Source organism: Asparagus officinalis, chromosome 3 (genome assembly GCF_001876935.1).
Source record: "Asparagus officinalis chromosome 3, Aspof.V1, whole genome shotgun sequence".
In the NCBI taxonomy this organism is placed as follows: domain Eukaryota; kingdom Viridiplantae; phylum Streptophyta; class Magnoliopsida; order Asparagales; family Asparagaceae; genus Asparagus; species Asparagus officinalis.
Genome location: NC_033796.1, coordinates 17905948 through 17925676, shown reverse-complemented (window position 1 = coordinate 17925676; position 19729 = coordinate 17905948). Strand labels below are relative to the sequence as shown.

The window sequence follows — 19729 nt, the reverse complement described above, 5'->3', positions numbered from 1 at the left end:
GGTTCACAGGACTTCAAACTGTAGGTCAAAGCACTCCTTAACAACTTATGCAAGGTATTACCAATCAAATAACCCAGCATCAAACAACACCACAGTCTAGCCGAATCTGATAAAGTCGTCATCTCCCTATCAATCGTCATGCTTCCGAGCAAATAATACAAATTGCTCCTTCTGACGCCCTTCATCACAATCATGGACCCCAATGTGACCTTCAAACATGCATCCACCAAGGTCACTTTATAGCCAGATGCCACCAAAGCTCCTAGTGAAATGATGTTCTTCGACAACTGCGGAACGAACCTCACTTCTTCCAACTCCCGCACCATCCTGTCACTCATCTTAATCCGAACGGTACCAATACCACCAATAGAGCATGCATGTCCATTACCCATGAGCACAACATCCTCTCTTTCCAACTTCTGAAAGCTGGAGAACCAATCCCTCCTAGGGCAAACGTGGTATGAAGCACCCGAATCCAACATCCACTCTGTAGAGTTGGCAACACAAATTGACGGTAGTGCAGACAATGAATAGCCCGAAGAATCCGAATCTGAATTGTCGCCACTATTCTTGACAACATTCACTTCTGAAGCTTGTACAGCTTTCCCCTTATTCTTCTCGGCTCGATCTAACTTTGGGCATTCGGCTTTCCAATGTCCATCCTCTTTACAAAAGGCACATTGATTCCTACGAATCCCACGATGTGCACCTCTAGACTGCGACCTCCTGCTTCGGTTTGAACCACGGCCATGAACTACTAATGCATCTCCCGATGCCTTCTCGGAGGACTCATCCACACTCTTCCTCAACTCATAATTCACTAACGCTGAGGTCACCTCCTTGTAACTAACAGTAGTTCTTCTATTAATCATAGTTAGGACAAACGTACCATAATCATCATCGGGCAACGAACACAAAAGTAGCATCGCCTTGTCTTCATCCTCAACCATGATATCCACATTAGCCATGTCAGAAAGTAGCTTTGTGAAGTTGTTAACATGCTCCCTAATGGAAACTCCCCTCTTCATCTTGAACTGGTAAAACCTCTTCTTCAAGTGAAGCCGATTCTCAATGCTCTACGTTAGATACTTCTCATTGAGTGTTTCCCACATTCTCTTCGTCGACGTCTCGTTCATAACGTCATAAATAAGATCCGGTGTCAAGCATGACCGAATAACTCCACACGCCCTACTATTCATCTTCTTCCAAACCTTAGCTTCCATCTCGGCAGGTTTCTCTTGTAACTCAAGAGTCTCCTCCAAATTCTGAGCGTCCAAGGCGTCCATCACCTGACACCTCCATAATCTGAAATTAATCTTGTTATCGAACTTCGAAACATCAATCTTCATATTATTGATATGTATCGTCTTCGTAAGAGACGATCCCGATGTGCTTGTTTCACCCATGTTGTCGATCTAATCTTCCAATAGGAATCCTTCAGCGAATCCTTCAAACAAGCTCCCAAGTCCAACCCGGAGCTCTGATACCACTTGTTGTGCGCAGCGGAAATTTTGGCAGCACTTCGGCAGCACAACAAGAGAGATTAGATCGATAAGAATTCCCGTCTCACCAAGGAAACAAGAATCTGAAGCGGATATCTCAACCAAGTGAGATATCGGCTCTTCCTCTCATCAGTTCTAGGACTGACCTGTCGAGGGATCCTACAAGCTATTACAAATCACGACAAGAACATAACTTTTACGTGGTTCGACAAATAGCCTACGTCCACGGGGCAAGGAGTGGGAGATCTACTATTAGAGGGAGAGATACAACTAGGGTTTACAATTTCACAAACTAAACCCTCAAACTAACTCTCAGATCCCTCACACAAAATCTCTCTCAAAAGAACACAAAAGGACTGCACAGAAATCCACACACAAAGTCTCTGTGTTGCACTGTACGCCGCTCCTTTTGCTTCTGTTTTTCTCAACTTCGAAATCCACACACAAAGTCTCTGTGTTGCACTGTACGCCGCTCCTTTTGCTTCTGTTTTTCTCAACTTCGTACACCTTTGCAGCCGCTGTGCTCCTCTGCCTTTGCGTTTGCTGCAGCCGTCACAAGAAAAACCAACCCTCTTGCTCGGAACCCTAGGGAAAAGCATTTGTTCTTTTATACACTTTGTCTTCGGGTGGGCCCCACACGCTAAGAAACCGTGTCTGCAGTTTATAACCAAGCCCAACCTCTTCACGCGTTTTCCCCAAGCTGCTGCCCACGTGAAGGTGGACCCCACTTGCCTCAAACTCATTATTGGTTCACACTACTATGACTCAAGTTTTACCAAAAATAAAAATAACAAAACTCTTCCTAAAAAGACTCCTTAAGATTAAGAAAGTCAATCGGTCAAATATGATATCAAACCGGATTCGTTTCCTAATCAAAACAGACTCTTAAAATATTACTAAAAATAGTTAAAAACTAACAAAAATACAGATATCTCTCAAACCGTAAGGAATTTGGCAAAATAGACGGGAGCAAACCGAACCCTTAGGGTAGGTTTGGTCAGCTCCGTCTCGTCGAGATAGTCGATTTTCATATATAATTCATTCAATTCCGGGTTTGAAAGTTATGACATGTTTTTCGTAACAAGTTATTTTCCTCGATCGGGCCCGCGTTTGGACTTGTGACTGTCCCACTTTGACACAAACATGTCTGTCGTGTGTTCTACATCACAATCTAAGGTAAAGAACTATCAATAAATCTTCTACCTACCAAATATTAGAAACCCGAAAGCTTTAATTACTAAATAATTATAAGATCTAATTACCAAATTGTATCCGAAGTTAGGAACATTTGATTATCAGTTCTATGTCAACTTTGACTTCCGAAATCTTTACTTCTTTTAGATTTTTGCTCTTTCGCAATGCATTGAGCTAATAAGACCAGTGCTGATGTCTGATATCAAACAGTCAAATATTATAATGGGTGATTAAGTTAACAGAGGTCCTCTAACCCTCCGAATGTTTGATTTTGGAGAAAGTTGTTCCTATGACGATCAAGTTAGTGATTTGCTTGAGTGGAGAAGTAAAATAAACTACAATTCTTAAACACAGTGTATAAAGGTAAAAATCATACCTTATTATTGAAAATAGTATCCCTATTTATAGTGATGGTAGAAGGGTAGGATGATAACTTTGGTCAAGTATGAGATGGCGGCCATGTCAGCCTCTGCTTTACATATGTTGGGCGACGAGTGGAGAAAATGTTACTTCGGTATTTAATGCGAAGTGATTGGGGTGTGCGGTGCCGACGTGGTCCGATGTGTCATAAAGACTATTGGGGGCAGAGGAATGATGGTGCCCATAATGAAGTTAATGACATTTATTGCGATGTGATTGGTCGCCAGTATACGGGAGGGGGTTCGAGGCTCGAGGCATTTCGTCGCCTTTCTATTCGTTTGGTGGTCAAGAAGTACTGCCTTTTGTGTCGCCTTCGTAAGATGTCGGCCAATTAGTCGGTCGAGTAGAGTGATTAAGCAGTCGACTTAGCCAAGAGTCGGCACGTCGTTGACACATAACGCTTTTCGAGTCATCCTCGTAAGAAGTCGGCGTGTCGAGTCGGCCAAATTGGGCCTTACGTTATCTTGAAGCGCTGATTCATTTTCGCATAATGTGGGAGACTTGTCTGCCATTAATTAGGTATTTTCTTTCGTCACTAAAATGATTATAACAGTGAGAGGTAACATAAAATTCTGAAGACATCGGTGCAAACTCCTTATTATTTAAAGACGTTCTGGTTCCTTAAGTAATGGCTACGATAACTTTTACCTTGAAAAATAAAAATTAATGGTCAACAATAAAAATTTAGGGAAAAAAGAAATATAATAAATGCAAAGCTTGTTAATTTTAGTCCAAAAACGTATGGTTAAGAACTTAAGGGAATGGTATCTACATTAATATTAGGACAAATTTTGAAAACCACCCGCTTTCAAAATTTATTTAGCAAAATCGACCGTGTTAAGATAAAATTAGCAAAATCGACCATTTTCAGGTGAAAATGATCGATTTTGCAGGTGGGGCGTTGTGGCGAAGTGTACGGGACTGCTAGTCCCGTACACTTCATTTTCTTTCTCTTCCCTCTGGCTCTTCCCTCTAGCTCGTGACCTCCAAATCCCTCTGCCTGACGAAAAACCCCAGATCCCGCCCTCCTCCGCCCGACGAAAAACCCCAGACCCCTCACCTCCTCTGCCTCCTCTCCTTCCCCACCTACCTCACCTCCCCTACCCCCCTACCCCTCACCTCCTCCGCCCGACGAAAAAGCCCAGACCCCTCACCTCCTCCGCCTCCTCTCCTTCCCCACCTACCTCACCTCCCCTACCCCCTACCCCCTCACCTTCTCCGACTCCTCTACCTGCTCAAAGTGCTCAACTATGACCACACCTTAGAGCTAAATAGCCATACAACAAGCAGCACGAAAATCATTCAAGAAATACATAACAACTTTGCAAAAATGCTAATGAGAAGACAACCTACAACTATGTGAGCTATTTGCCTGAGTGGGGTCTGGGGTTTTTCGTCAGGCAGAGGGATTTGGAGCACAAGCCAGATGGAAGAGCCAGAGGGAAGACAAAACAAAGAAAATGAAGTGTACGGGACTAGCAGTCCCGTACACTTCGCCACAACGCCCCAGCTGCAAAATCGACCATTTTCACCTGAAAATGGTCGATTTTGCTAATTTTATCTTAATACGGTTGATTTTGCTAAATAAATTTTGAAAGCGGATGGTTTTCAAAATTTGTCCTTAATATTATTACAATTGGGAATCATGTCAATAATGGTGAACTCTGTAAATGCTAACATAGTTAAGGGACAATAATCATGGCCAGTGGAAATTTCAGATGAATCAGTCTGCAGTTACCAAACTGAATTAGATCCCAGAGGTAAGAAGACTAAGCAAAAACATATAAAGCTCTATTATGCATCATGATATCTTATCAAGTATCTAATAAATCTTTTGAAGGCAACAAAATCTACATATGCAGTATGATGGTTATCCTTCAAAATGCTTCATATGCTTAAGCCAACACTGATCCGTATCAACAAAAGGCAGAAAGTGAGATTAATGCTGAACAGGAATGGAGAAATGCAGAAATTGAGATCAATACTAAACTGGAATGGATACAAGTGAATACTAACAAAAATGGTCAGATTATTAAAAAACAAATAATGGTTGGAAATTTTATAAAAAGCATTAAAATTGTCTAAGCCACAGGTTCGAACTCGGCACCTCTAGTGTGTGAAGACTAGCGTGATGGCCTACTACACCACCCAGACTTTGTTGATAGAGCAATCAAAAGATCATTTATAATCTAAATATCGGTAGCACCATAGATGACTCAATCGGTTGTGAGATTCCAACATGACTTTCACGGTCCTGTATAATGGGCTTAGAAAGATTGAAATGACTAGGTAAAGGTTCGTTCAGACCGTTTCATAATTTAAAACGAATGAATTTGAACAAAAATTTAAGCTCATAAAATTATCCAACAAGTTTCCAGATAACTAGGCTTGAATCAGCTTGTATTTAAGCTGTACTGTTTGGTAGGGGTGTCCATCCGGGCCGGGCAAAACTGGAGCCCGTACCTGGACCCGGGTCTGGGCCTGAGTGGGCCGGGCTCCGAACCGGCCCAATTTTTTTAAAAATCTCTTTAAAACTCTAATTTTACATAAAAAATTACACAAAATTTTAATTAAAAACAATAATATTATTAATCACTTGAAATTACATAAATTACAAATACAAAAAATTATAAAAAAGTCAGATAATAAAAATAACTTCTTTATTAATAATCAGTAAATACTTTACAAGTATAAATTTATTTCAGAATTTGTCGCATCACAATAGATGAGTACATCCCAACTAGGTTAACACCTACTCACCTATATCACTATCATTTGTAACTGTTTTCAAAATAATTCATTATAAAATTTAACTAAGAAATAAAAATTATAATTTGATGAATATTATTTAATCTTTATATCTATTTGATAGTCCCATTTCTTTAAATTTATCCCAATTCTTCAAATTTATCTTCAATTCCAGCCAGCCGATCGATGATTTGCGTTCTTTTCTCGTACCTCCATCAATCTTGTAAGCACATCATCGTCTGTACAGTATACGGATCTAACAATGTCCAGTGGTCATCAATCAAACGTCCTGCTGTGCTGAATGCGGATTTCGAAACTACCGTCGAAACCTGCACTGTTAGTAAATCACGAACCATGGTGGAAAATATAGGATATGAAACTGATCCATATACTCTCCACCATTGCAAAATACCTAAATTATTATTTTGACATTTAACTAAAGAAGTAAATAATATTCATCTATTTCAGAAACCTCCAATGATGATCCAAGTCCAGATCTACCAATTAGTTCAGCTACCATTGCATATCTATTAAAACTTACACTTTTACCTCGACTTGAGCTCGAAGAAGCTGAAGCTGTAGACTGCTGTGCAGCTACACCATGTTTAGCTACATACTCATCATATAAAGTTTAAAAATAATTTTTAATAGCATTATGATGAGAAGTAGCAGCAATGGTGGATCCATCATCTAAGTCTATAATATGATTACCATATAAGGATTGTAACAAACTTCGAAGGCTAATATCCTTCAATTACAGATCAATAAGAACCCCCAAACCAAAAATATGAGAAATAGGTCTAAAATATTTATTAAATTTGCCCTCCGCTTGAAAAATTATAGCTCCAAAAGTATCATCCATACAATATTTAGCAAATTTTTTTGAATATTTAAAATTTGTCAAGAAGCTAAAGTAATGGTTGGATAATAACAGCTATGTAATAATATTGTAGCATCATAAAAAATATGTAACATCTCTTTTAAATCACTTATAATTTTCCATTCCTCTTCAGTTATTCCATAGGTGCTACCAGAGCTAGAACTAGAAGAATAATAAACAATAAAATCATTTATAATTTTTTTATATTCTATTGCTACACTTAACATTGCATAGGTGGAATTTCACCTATGCTCAACATCTTTTAGAATTAGTCTGAGCTTTATATTTTTTTTTTACAGAATTATTTTTATCTTCTAATTCTTTATTCAGAAGCATTATGTATATAAGTTACTGACCTAACCTTTTCTATCATGGGTTTAATTCCAGTAAATACACTTTGAACAATTAAAATTAAAATATGACAAATGTATCTAATATAAAAAGATCATCATGACATGACAATGATAGAGTTGTTTTGATAAAATCAACAGCTATATTAGTATTACTTGCATTATCTAGTGAAAAAGAAAATATTCTTTCTGAAATTTCTAGTTTCATAAGCTCTTCAATTATTAAATTTGTAACATTAATACCAGTATGTGACTCTTCAATTGCAATAAAGGAAACAACTCTTTTAAATATTTGCTAATTTTCATCAATTCAGTGTGTTGTGATGCATAAATAACCAATTTGTACTTTAGATATCCAAATATCATAAGTTAAAGAAAATTTATAGTTTAAACTTTGAAAATAAAAAATTATTTTTACTTGTTCCTCCTTATAATGTTTTAAAATATCATGTTAACAAGTTTGACGAGAATTTTTTTTAAATGTGAGGTAAAAACCATCTATAAATAAATCTTCAAATTCCCATCTTCTACTAATCTAAAAGGAAGATTCTTAAGAATGATAAACCTGATGACCCATTTCCTGGCACGGGCTGCATCATAACTCCAACTTTCGAGACTATAAGAAGTTAAGGATTGGGAGATTATAGATTGTCGGATATCACCTTGAGGCGTCTGGCCTCTGTTGTGTTTATCTAAATGGCGTTTGAGGTGGTTGGTGCCACTCTTATGATGAGCTCAACGCACATTTAACCTTCTGGTTGAGGATCCTAACGTGTTCATCCTTGGTGACGTCTATCTTCTCGTAAAAATTCCACACATCGGATCTCGGTCTTTTAGGAGCTCTTGGTGTAGAATCGTTGCCAACGGATTCGAGATTAATATCGGTAGGATCGGTAGGAGTAGACCCGGTAGGAGGACTCATTTCAAAATCGGGAGATAGGTTTTGCCATTCATAATCAGATCCGGAAGCCATTTGATTGAAGAATTAGAGAGTATAAGAGATTATTAGAGAGTATAAGAGAGTATAAGAGTGTATAAGAGAGAAGTGGATGAATTTTGGTGTGAGGAAAACAAATGAAAACCTCCTCTATTTATAGAGGCAGTCTCCTAGGCAAATGATCAAAATACCCTCACCATATGACCGTTTTTACCATTTTTAGGGGCAAAACGGTCAAAATAGCCAATTTGACCGTTATGGCCGGGCTGGGCCAGCCATTTGACACAAACGGTCACATGACCTTTTATGCCGGGCCGGGCCGTAGGCCGGGCCGCCCAGCCCAGTTATTTTTGCCCAGACGATTTTCTCGTCCGGGCCGGGCCCGGGCCGACGGGTCATTTGGATAGCCCTACTGTTTGGATTCGAGTTCACCTCATCTATTGCCTTAGGATCGAGTTCACCTCGTCAACTAAGTATAGTAGACTTCAGGGCTTGGTTCGCACAAGTAACTATCACAAGTTCACAACCAATTTAACTCCATTTAAATGCTTTATAGGAGATTCCTCCACAATACCATCATCCTAAAAGACCAATTTGTGCACATAGAAAATCAAAGGCATAAATCGCTCCCATTAACTATACCCACCCTATAGAATTCCCTCTGACAATGCACATCAAATACTCCCATGTCCAAAAAGAACTTAAAAGAAACCTACATCACATGCACATTTCATTACAACTCAAACTCCCCTTTCACTCGAGCAATCGTCTATGCTTACACCAAGCAATGGCAAGTATATACAGGAACAAACTCCCAGTGGCTCCTCCACCGACAGTCCACAACCATTCAGAAGTGCCCGACTTTGTCTCATCAAATAAATCATTGTTGATGTTTATGCCAAATATACCAGCCAGCACGACGAACGCACTAACTATGAGGGTTGCGGTCGTCAATACTACTCCCATTTGTAGGAGATGGTTTTGCTTGTCATCCAACATTATGTTGATGTAATCCTCTGTGTCATCCACATACTCCCTTAGCTACAAAGTATATCCAAATGTAAAATTAGAAAAGTAGAAGAAAATTGGGGTTTTCATGCAATAATCGAAGAATTAAACAAAAAAATGCGTATAATTTGAAAAAGGAAAATGGGTGGAAAGCACCGAGAAGAAAATTGTAATGTAGGCAGTTTGGCAATCTATTTGTTGGTGAGGCTTAAATTACGTGACGCATAAGATTACTTTTACTTATCTCAACTTGGCCTTCTAGGACGAATGGAAAATTTCTTTCCTTTCCTTTATCATTATTATTATAGTTTTCTTGTCTATAATAGATTTTAGGTGGCATGCATGCTATTTGTCCATAGCTGAATTTGTTTTCCAGGCAAAAGTTTTGATGTTGTTGATTGTAAAGATAATATACATTTAAGATGGGAAGTATAGCTTTACTTTCAACTATTAGGTAGTCTTTTCTTTTCTTCTATTAAAGATATAAGATGTACTACATTTTCATGCATAAGATTGCAACCGGTTGTGATTTGATATATCCTTATTCCATTATGGAAAGCTAAAGTTCTTTTCTTGAGAATAATGTAGCGCCAAAGATATGTGCAACAAGTTTAAAGAGGAGAATAGTATACTGAAGATTAATTGACAACATCCATCACTTTATGCAGTAGGGACCCTGTCAGAACCTGGGGCGATCTACACCATAAATAGAAGAATTGTAATTTCTAAACTAACTCTCAAACCACCCGTAAATGGTGTAGATCATCCCCTTCTATGGGGTGTTCTGCTAGAATCTTTACTACTACTTCATGTACCAAAGAATATACCCCAAGACTTTCAATGCTACAAAAGGGAGACTCATACATCCCTTACATAAAGTTCACCAGTCAATAACTGTTGTTGTTCATTAAGTTCTTAAGTTAATGGTTGTGGTTGTTATGTTCTATAGGCTGCTCAGTTCAAGACGACGTAACAATTATCACATATTGATAATTTAAGGCTAAAAATTAGTGTGTAGTTCAAAGGAAGCATACCGTAGAAAGATTGTTTAATGTGCTGTCTATCTGTACAAAATAAGCTTCCAATAGCATTTCAAGCTCTTCTATATTTAGACGTTTGCCCCCACTTATTGTGCTGCAAGTTTGAGTTCCACGGCCAACCTCGTTACTGTCCATCCTCGAAAACAGGTGCCCGTGATTTCCAATATTTTGAGAGTTTTCCTCAAAATTCTTCTCTATGTAGCTATCTTCAGATGAAATCTCAGCTGGGATTCTGGAAAGAACATGAAATTGGTTATGGTAATTTTATGCACAAAAACGCAGAAACAAACTGTTTAAAAGATAAAGAGCAAGCTTAAATGCCTCTCATCGTCATCTATATCATCTTCATCTTCGTCTAGAGAAGAATGAGGTGAAGATCCAGTAGTACAGACGTTCTGCTGCAACAGCTTGTCTGTCAAGTACATTTCAGCCATATCATCATCATCGTCTAGAAGTTGTTCGAGTTCATCTCTGACCTACAATGAGAAAGAGATTTATATATAATAAACCCTTAACACTTGAAAGAAATTCTGGCCTCAATGCTAAGGAATTGACCATAATCTACTAATATGACGTACAAATGAACTAATTTTATCTTAAAGAAATTTAACCAAGTCTAACCATATTTTCCCCCCTTTCAATGAAATACTTTCTTGCAGGTGCATTACTGATTTCTCTAGTTGATTTGTGAAGACTCCTTGAAGTATAGATATTTCTACAGCTATTATTCATGTTCACTTGTATGTAGGAATTTCATTTTCTGCTGAAAAAATTACACCTGCCAATGTATTTATGTAATTCTATTGTTTTTGAGAGGCAGAACTCACTGGAATAATACAGTTATATTTCTACTTTAAGCAATGAGGTCCAAAATCAACAAAGAGGGAAACTGAAGTGACTGGGTTGTTGGCCAAAATTGCACAGCAGCCAATTCTAACAAAGCATCAAATGTGCAACCTCAAATGTACCATACACGAATGATGAATAAACATTAAAACGGGACCAGTGCATTCATCTGAAAAAAACCCAACTGACCTTCTGAACTCGACCCGAGATCGCAACCAGCCTACTCTTGATCTGACGAACATGCTCCAAATTTAGACTGCTTATCTTCGTTGTCAGCTTATCCAACGCCGGATGTGCTTCTTTCTCCAATGTCGTCGCCTAAACTCGACAGGACCAATAATCTCTCTCAACATTAGCATTAACTAAAAAAATCAACAAAAACCCCTTCATTTTTTTACGAAAAGAATTTCTAACCTCATTCTCCAAACAACTGCAAGCAGCCTCTAAGCAAGCCTCCAATGCTACGAACTCAAAAGGAAGATCCCTTAATTTACTGAATTTCCCCTCTCCTACTGTACTAATTCCAATCATCCCTTCCCTCTAAACCCAAAATAAAAAATTACAACCAGCACCAAATTCAAACAAAATTTACAAAGGTAACCAACGAAATTCACCTGCTCATGATGCAACTGTATCCTCTGCTGCAACTCCTGAACAAAGGGAGCAACAGCAGGATCCTTGAAATTAAGAAGCAGAACCTCATGAGCCGTGATAATCGCCTTTATATGTTCAAGATTGATCACAATTGCCCTCTCCCGACCGAGAACAGTCGACGGGTAAGACAGTAACGGGTCCAGAATCCGAAGGTCTCGGCCCGGTAACCCTGTTTGGTTCATGATTGAGTGTTTTCCCGCCTCGATAACTTCTGCCTGCCCCGTTGAGTCGACCACCATCCATGGCCTGGTTCCGGGTCCTTTCTTTCTTGCTCCGGTTGAGAGTCGGGAGATTGGTTCGGGTTCGGATTCGGGTTTCGGAGCTTGTGGTCGAGGGGCCCCGGATCCGCTAACGAGTCTCATCTTTGTTGAGAACTGCGGGGGATGAGTTCTCTATCACTCGCTCTGGTCCATGGGAGGGAATAGGATGCGTTTTGAGTGTTGTTATGGGCGGTTTGGATGTTTTTAATGAAAGTCGAGTTATTTATGACACGTGGACTTCCACGTATTGCCCCCTCTTTGAGTTTTTTTTTTTAGGTTTTGCATTTTATTGATTTTCAATTTTATTTATTCTTTTCTAACACAATTTTCACTTCTTAAGAAAATTTATTTTTTAATAAATTTTTTTTGTAAGACGACGTGGAGCTATCCTCCATTTAATTAATAAGAATTTAACAGAACACTTAAAAGTAAACATGAGACAAAAACCATGAACAAATAAGCTAAAGTTGATTGTAGCCAAACATTATACAAAAGAAGAGAAAAGAAATAGAAAAAAGAACAAAAACTCCGCCCATTATTGATTTTCTACCAAGCTGATTAGACTTTGTTTTGAGGAGTTACGAGTGAAAAAATGGAAAAGCTAATGCTAGATCTGGGAAGCAAGTAACTTTCAACTTCAAAATATTTGCAATTTAAAAAGCTCTTATTTCTTTTGGATATAAATATTTTTCAGAATCATCCTTGTAGTGCCGGGATGATTCGACTCTCTAGCCATCTATAAATGATATAGAGTATGTATGAATTCTGATAAAATGTGTACCTATCATCTGGTGGGGTCCACGCGAGTGAGAAGACATGTGTCGTTATGTTGAGGAAACTGAAATTTTTGGGTGGCCATAATGGGCTTGGCCACTTGATGAACGATCTCTTCGCATTAGGCGAGAACTAATGCGGTTTTGATGAGGAAAAGCGAGAGCTGTTGTCACTTGTCACTAATTAATCTTATTAATTTTTGTCAGTGGTAGGAAAAAGAAAAGAAATTTGAATCGTGCAGTCTTAACACCGGAAGGTGAGAAAAATATCGATATTGGTTAAAACTTAAACGTGTGTTTGATCTTGCTAGAGGGACACACAAGCTGAAGATAAGGAATGACTATTAAATATGCTGCAAGAAGCTCTTTGCCGGTAAAAAAAATAAAAAGTGGTTGCAAGAGTTCAAAAGAGAATTTGTATACACGCCTAAGCTAGTTTAATTTGGAGACGTATGAATAGCAAGTAGAAAATAAATGATGCAGAATCGAGATCTTACACCAGATAGGTCTAGACAACCACACTCAAATGACAATCGGAGGTCATGAGAACATTGTTTGGTGGAAATTTTGTAATAAGAGGAAGATGAAAGAATCGCGCGCATTTGATTTTATTCTCTCTAACAGCTTAGAAAAAGAATGGTTACAACTCTCTCAATTTCAATTACAATTTGGATTTCCTGATTACAAAAGAGAAGAGAATTGATCTGAATTCTCCCCTTTGTTTAAAACTGGGTTCTTCACGGTGGCAATGGAGTGCATCCCTCAAATGTTTGCGTCGAGTTTGCTCTTTGTTGACGATCCGCACGTCTCAATTCACTGGAACGATTGAAGGAACTCTTAACGAGTTTATGAACTCAGGATGAGTTCGAACTCTATGTAAAGAGTTGTTTGAACCGTAAATCGTTTAACAGCCAAGTATCAAAACTCCCACAGATTTTCTGTTGCTGAAGAAAGCTTCAAGATCTTTGCTGATCTCTAGATCCGAAAATGTTCAAAGATCCAAAAGATCCCAACTAAGCTGATTTTTCAGCTATTTATAGGCGATTAGGGGGTGTAACCGCCCCTAAAATCGCTCATTTGTGGGGCTAATGGGATGTAATCGTCCCTTAAATCACTCCTGAGTGGAGTTGTGATCCTCTCATATCGTGGGAAACGGTTTTGAAACCGTTCAACTCGTGTTTGAACTAGTCAAACGCAAAATCCGCGTTCTTGCGTGAATTCCGCGTTCAAACACAGTGTCTAGAAGGTCGAACGCAACGTCTGGAAGCTCAGACGTAGCGTCTACAAGCTCATTTGCAGTGTCTGGAAGCTGCGTTTGCAGCGTCTGGAAGCTGTGTTGGCAGCTTATTAGAAGCTGCGTTGGCAGCATTTAAGAGCTGTGTTTGGCAGCGAATGGAAGCTGCCTTGGCAGCTTTTGGAGGCTGCGTTTGCGGCCGAACATGAGCTACGTTGGCAGCTGGGTCTGAGCTGCGTTTGGAGCTAAATATGAGCTGCGTTTGCTCTGCGTCAGCGGCTATGAACGTGGTGCGTCTTGATGCTGGTACGCGGGGAAGACTTCCGCATCTTGGTTTGAAGAGATCGTCGATTTGTAGTCTCTTTCTGTCAAAGCGTTGCAAGGATCGTTATGTTGTAATCTTTACTTTAGCTCTTTGATATGTGAGAGTCGTTAGATCGTAACTCCTGATATTGATTGTGAAGACTATTGATTAGAGCTTTCATCAGTTATTGTGAAGATCGCCAGATTGTAACCTTCTTTGATATACATGAAAGTCTTTAAATTGTAGCCTTCTGAAAGTTGTCGAATTGTAACTTCCATCATCGGTGTTTGATAGGGATCAGCTATCTGCAGTAATTTTTAGACAGCCTATAAACATGTATGTGTAAATTTAGGAGGGTAAAAGAAAAACATCGGTCAAATTTTGTAATTAAATATGCACAATTATACATTTAAGAAGAGGTATAACGAGATCAAATGAAAATGTAACATTTTTTAAGAGAAACTATGAGGAGCAAGCTGGCAAGTGTTTCGATAAAAAGAAAACAATAGTCTAGAAAGATACAAACATATGTGTGTTAGTTTGGGTGTAGACCAAACTTGTCAAACGAGTCGTGGCGGCGCAGGCGAGGCTTCAGACGAGGTCTAGTCGAAGCTTCAGGCGAGGTCGACTCCAGTCAGGCGAGGTCGAGGTCAACGCAGGCGAGGTTGGGGGCGGACGCAATCAGCAAGCGAGCTCGACGATGCACCACAAGCGATCTCGAGTTGGGTCTGGCGAGCTCGAGCGTGGGAAGAGCTCCAGGCGAGCTCGAGGTTGAAGCAGGCGACTTCGTGCAGGCGAGGAACTTCTTCAGGCGAGGTCAATGAGTTTAACAGGCGAGCTCGAAGTTGACGAGATCTGGCGAGCTCGAGCAGTCCGCAGGCGAGCTCGAGCGTGGGATCCAGGCTGTCGACAGCCTGTCTTGAGCTGGCGCTAGGGTTTCCCTATAAAAGGGAAACCCCCAGCACGAGATGGATGCTTCTTCTCCCTCTCTCTCTCCTCACGATTTCTGATCCCCCTGGCGGCAGCCCCTTTTTCCCCCTTGCTCTTCTCCAGCTCTCACGTCATTTTGAGGGGAGAAAGTATTGAAGGGGGATATTAAAGAAAGAGGAATTAAAAGGGGGATTTAAGAGGAGAATTAAAGAGTGGTTCTTTTTCCCAGCTCTCAAAGATTTTAAGGTGGAATTAAAGAGGGGAATTAATATTGTAGCTACAATATTGATTTGTATTTATTGAGAGATCTCAAGTTTGAGATCTTCTCTTGTATTGTAATTTCTTGTTGATTAATGAGAAATTAACTCTGTGGCTCCTGAGGACGTAGACATTTGCCGAACCTCGTTAAATCTTGGTATATTTTCTCTATACTGCGTTTTCGCTGCATTAGGGGTTTCGACGTAAAATTCCCAACAATGCGATGACCTAAACATGGTCTGATCCCTCAAGAAAAAGAAAAAGGAAAAAGAAAAATATAATACACAATCTCATTGTCTTAGTTCAGCCAGTTATTAGTTCTAACGAACCATAGCCATATCCAGCAAACCTCTCGTCAACTTCGACCACTTCTTTGACGACTTTGACGAGCCCCTTGTCATCTCATGAAAATCCCTTATCGACTCTAATGAACCAGGGTCATGTCTAGCAAGCCTCCGTCTGCTCCGACCAACGGAGTTGAGGAGAATGATACAATTCCCAAGGGAGAAAATAACTCCAAATCCCATATTTTTTTTTGTTGGGCGCTTTTTTTTTGTGGCTTTTTGCCGGTCAACTCTCAATCCTATCTCACCGTGAGGAGTTTTTGTTCCGAAATGATTCGAATTCTAGACTCAAAAGCAACACAGGTAGAGCGTAGATAGGGATAGGATTTGGAGAATTCGATTAAATGACTTTGTAAAAACATAGATAAATTTCAAACTGGATATTTACTTTGAAAAATGCCTTAGGGACCCAAAAACATGGGAGCCTACATGGGACATGTGATGTGTCGGCTCCTTGTCCCATGATGCACTGTTCATAAACAGTGTATCATGAAACAGAGAGCCGACACCTCACATGTCTCATGTAGAGTCCCATGTTTTTGGTCACTGTAGCACCACTCATTTACTTTTTGATTAGGGATAAAAAGGAGGATATCAAAATTCCAAATATCTCCTTTCTTAATCAACTTTAAAGCAGTACCCGAATCGAATATTTCTTTGAATTTTCTCCTGTAGATGTGTCTAAATCATCAAATCATTATCTTAAATCATTGTATAGCCAAACAGTGGCTTCTCCAGATAGTGACCAATTGTGTCACTGGAGATCAATGGATTGCTTGATTTATACATATTGTTATTTATTTTAAGTTGTATTTGTTACTTAGGGCACCACTAGAATTAGGATATGACACCACTAAAAGGATTACAACAACAACCAAGTATTTATCCCAAATTTTTAGAGTCAGCTACATTAATCATATTTTCCATTCTATTCTGTTACGGGTTATTTCCTCTGTTGCATTAATCTTAATCATATCATTCTTAATTACTTCTGATTAAGTCATTCTAGGTCGTCCTTTAGATCTCCTAGCCCTATTAACTCTAATATTATTATTTTTTCTTATCGGTGCACTAAGGGGTCTCCTTTGCACATGACCAAACAATCTTAATCTATTCTCTCTCATTTTATTATTAATAAGCACAACCTCTAATTTACTACTGATGCACTCATTTCTTATCCTATCTTTTAATGTATACCCATAAGATCATCACAACATTCTCATTTCTGCTACACTCATTGTTTGAACACGTTGTTTTTAATTGCCCAATGTTCTGATCCATAAAGTATAGTTGACCTTATAACCGTCCTATAGAATTTTTCTTTTAGTTTTATTGGTATTCTACGATCACATAAGACTCCCGAAGCACTCCTCCATTTCAACCATCCTGGTGTAATTGGATGCACAACATCATCCTTTATCTCATCATCATGCCTAATGATAGATCCTAAATAGCGAAAATGATTAGTTTTAGGTACTTCTTGGCCATCAATATGCATCATAGGCTCTCTTTCTTTCCTACTTTTACTAAAAATGCATTTCATATATTCTGTTTTTGTTCAACTAATTCGAAAACCTTTAGACTTAAGAGCTTGTCTCAATCTTTCTACTTTAGAAATAATGCATCTTCTAGTTTCATCAACTAATACTATATCATCAGCAAATAACATACATCATGGGATTTCATTCTGAATGTGCTTAGTAAGTTGGTGCATAACTAATGCAAAAAGATAAAGACTTAAACTGACCCTTAGTGTAAACCTATGATAATAGGAAATGGTTTAGTCTCTCCTTCATTAGTTCTTACTCTAGTTGTAACTCTATCATACATATATATTTAATCACATCAATATATATACTAGATACATGTTTTTTTTCTAACACCCACCATATTATCTCTCTAGGTACTCTATCATAAGCTTTCTCTAAATCGATAAAAATCACATGTAGATCATTTCTCTTCTCTCTATATCTCTCCATCAACCGTCTCAAAATATGTATAGGTTCCATAGTTGACCTCCCAGGTATAAAACCAAATTGATTTTTAGATATACATATCTCTTTTCTTAGTCTTTGCTCAATTACCCTTTCCCAAAGTTTTATAATATGGCTCATGAGTTTTATACCTCGATAATTTGAATAACTTTGTACATCCCCTTTATTCTTATATATCGGTATTAAAATAGTAATCCTCCACTTATCCGGCATTCTTTTCGTCTCGATAATCTTATTAAATAGTTTAGTTAATCATCCTAGGTCTATATCTCCAAGACATTTTCAAACTTCAATAGGGATATCGTCCGTTCCTATAGATCGTCCACTTTTTATTTTCTTTAGAGCATCTTTAATTTCACTAATCCTAATTTTACGACAATATCTATACTTACTATCATTCACTATATGGTCAAAATCTCTATTTTGCTCACTTGTTTGGTTACATTAAACAATTGATAAAAGTAACCTCTCCACCTCTCTTTTATTCCCTCGTTGGTCACTAGAATCTTTGATCCTCACTTTTAACACACCTAATATTACCCAAATCTCTACTCTTCCTTTCTTTAATCTTAGCAAGCTTATATATATCTTTCTTTCCCTCATTAGACTCTAACTTTTTATAAAAATTTTCATAAGCCTTGTATTTATTCTCAGTAACCGTTTTTTTGTTTCCTTCCTTACTAGTTTATATTTTTTTCTAAATTTTTCCTACTCGTACACTTTTGCCACTCTTTATGTAGAGTTTTCTTCTCTCTAATAACTTTTTGCACACTTTCATTCCACCACCAACTCTCCTTACCGTCTAATATACAACTTTTAGATTCTCCTAGTATATCTATTGTCACTTTTCTAATACAAGAAGACATGCTATTCCACATAATATTAGTCTCATTATCTATGTTCTATATATTTTCTTTCATTATTTTATCTTTAAAATGTATTAAATTCTCTCCTTTTAAATTCCATCATTTAGTTCTTAGTCTTTTGTTCACGTTAGTTTTCCTACTCCATTTTTTAATAGATATGTTTAAGACCATCAATCTATGTTGTGTACTTAAACTCTCTCCTGGTATAACTTTACAATACTTGCATATTAACCTATCCGCCATTATAGTAAGAAAAAAGACTATTTGACTATTATTAAAATCACTTTTAATGATTATTAAGTGTTCATCCCTTTTTATAAAAAGTGTATTTGCTATTATCAAATCATACGATATTGCAAAAACTTTAGAATTAACTTACCCATATCGTTCTTATCTCCGTATCCGAAACCTCCATGTATCCTCTCATATCCGTTATTATCCTTACCAACATGCCCATTATGATCTCCTCCTATAAGAAATTTCTCTCAAAATAGGATTCCTTATACTAATTCATCTAATTGATCCTAAAATTTCCTTTTAGTACTCTCGGGCAAGTCTATTTGTGGTGCATAAGTACTAATAATATTAATAACCTTTATACCTAAGACAACTTCTATTAGTATTATTCTATCTCCAATTCTTCTTACATCTACAACACTCTCTTATTACATTATCTACCAGAACTCTCACTTCATTCCTATTCTTCTCTTTTCCATTGTACCAAAGTTTATATTCAATCTTTTAAATTTCTCTAGATTTTTCACCTATCCATTTAGTTTCTTGTAAACAAATTATATTTAGCTTTCTTTTAATCATGACATCCACTAATTTCATTGTCTTTCTAGTAAGTGTACCTATATTCTAAGTAGCTAATCTGATTCTATTAAATTATAAAAGTCTCCTGTCATTTTTCCTTTTAGACCGTTCTAGTCTATGCTTAGTACTTTAGGTACCATATTAGAGAATTGTAGATTCTTAGAACACTCTTGCTTACTTGTCATTACACCAGGGTGACATCGATGTAATGCGCCACTTTTGGGGGACGTCTTAGCAAACCACCCTTGCTTACTTATCATTACATTGGGGTGGGATCGATGCAACGCGTCGCTGTGGGGACGCCCCAACGAGTATATAATAGGATTCATTTTACATGTGGATCCGATTATGTTTTAGCCGGCTGTCGCCTA

General features: G+C 38.1%; 1 protein-coding gene across 1 annotated transcript; it reads right to left on the bottom strand.

Moving 5' to 3' along the window:
• On the bottom strand, window positions 8632–12019 carry LOC109833210 (magnesium transporter MRS2-3). Its single transcript, XM_020400804.1, has 6 exons — window positions 11540–12019; window positions 11340–11465; window positions 11115–11243; window positions 10401–10555; window positions 10074–10311; window positions 8632–9072 (listed from the first exon to the last, which is right to left on the bottom strand). Exons 1-6 carry the CDS (start codon window positions 11939–11941, stop codon window positions 8785–8787), a joined length of 1338 nt encoding a protein of 445 aa, XP_020256393.1. The 5' UTR covers window positions 11942–12019; the 3' UTR covers window positions 8632–8784.